Raw genomic sequence first — 674 nt, forward strand, 5'->3', positions numbered from 1 at the left:
AGCTGTCGATCTTCTTCACTTGTTTCTGGGCCTCGCGGAACACCCGCAGGTACACGAAGGCCATGATGCACAGGGGCACATAGAAAGAGACAACGGACGAGGCGATGGCGTAGGCCCGGTTGGTGACGAAATCGCAGCACTTGGGGTCGTTGTAGCAGCGGCGCGCCTCGTCGCCTTCGGCCCGCCACCAGTGCATGAGGATGGGCAGGAAGGACACCAGGGCCGAGATGGCCCACACGGTGCACACGAGGACCCGCGCCCGCGTGCGCGTCAGCAGGCTCTGGTAGCGGAAGGGCGAGGTGATGGCGAGGTAGCGGTCCAGGGCGATGACACACAGGGTCTCGATGCTGGCCGTCACACACAGCACGTCCACCGAGGTCCAGAGCTCGCAGAAGAAGGAGCCGTACTCCCAGCGGCCCCACACCACTATGCTGGCCCCGAAAGGCACCACGAGGAGCCCCATGACCAGGTCAGCGCTGGCCAGGGACATGATGAAAAGGTTGGTGAGCGTCTGCAGTCGCGGTGTCTTGGCAATGGCCACGATCACCAGCACGTTGCCCGCCACGATGAGCAGCACGATGAGGGCCATCAGCAGGCCCATGCCGGCCGTCCATTGGGGCGACAGCGGCTCGGAGCCCTCGCTGGTCGGGGGCAGTAGGGAGGCGGGCGGCGAG

The 674-nt window shown here is 65.4% G+C and overlaps 1 protein-coding gene across 1 annotated transcript in view; it reads right to left on the bottom strand.

Annotated features, from left to right (window-relative positions):
* Nucleotide 1: 1 nt before the first annotated feature.
* Nucleotides 2-674, bottom strand: part of Adrb1 (adrenoceptor beta 1) — a gene marked incomplete at its 3' end in the record, with an annotated part of 35,846 nt that continues 35,173 nt past the window's right edge. The window contains exon 3 of the mRNA XM_010634662.1: nt 2-673. Within this exon, the coding sequence (XP_010632964.1) occupies nt 2-673 (672 nt within the window). The remainder of the gene's footprint in view (nt 674) is intronic.

The sequence above is a fragment of the Fukomys damarensis genome, unplaced genomic scaffold (assembly GCF_012274545.1).
Source record: "Fukomys damarensis isolate Sample0158 unplaced genomic scaffold, DMR_v1.0_HiC HiC_scaffold_8, whole genome shotgun sequence".
Classification (NCBI taxonomy): domain Eukaryota; kingdom Metazoa; phylum Chordata; class Mammalia; order Rodentia; family Bathyergidae; genus Fukomys; species Fukomys damarensis.